The 327-nt window shown below is 39.8% G+C and overlaps 1 protein-coding gene across 1 annotated transcript in view; it reads right to left on the bottom strand.

Annotated features, from left to right (window-relative positions):
• Positions 1–58: 58 nt before the first annotated feature.
• The window catches only part of LOC116690868 (macrophage mannose receptor 1), a 13,782-nt gene continuing 13,513 nt past the window's right edge, over positions 59–327 (bottom strand). The window contains exon 7 of the mRNA XM_032518070.1: positions 59–290. Coding sequence (XP_032373961.1) covers positions 161–290 — 130 coding nt within the window. The 3' untranslated portion in view covers positions 59–160. The remainder of the gene's footprint in view (positions 291–327) is intronic.

Genomic DNA, 327 nt, shown 5'->3' on the forward strand with positions numbered 1-327 from the left:
TGCAGCGCCTCCTGCTGTAACAAGTTCAACTTTAAAATAAGAGGAAACAGGACGTTGTTCCCTTTCATCAATCTGGTTTAAAACATGTAATCACTGCACAAACACATAATTGATATTTATAAGCCAGTTGATATTATCATGCAGAGTCTGATTGCTGTGTTTAAACAGATAAAGCCTTCATTTTGCAGAGCCATCGGTTTTTCTTAGTACAGCTCACTGAGCTCCATCCAATGTCAGAGGCAGAAATTACACACTGACCGTCAGTAGGAGGATTGTGTTGTGTCCAGTCACTAAGGAGAGAACATGATGTTTAGATCAAGGCTGATA

Source organism: Etheostoma spectabile, chromosome 6 (assembly GCF_008692095.1).
Source record: "Etheostoma spectabile isolate EspeVRDwgs_2016 chromosome 6, UIUC_Espe_1.0, whole genome shotgun sequence".
Classification (NCBI taxonomy): Eukaryota; Metazoa; Chordata; class Actinopteri; order Perciformes; family Percidae; genus Etheostoma; species Etheostoma spectabile.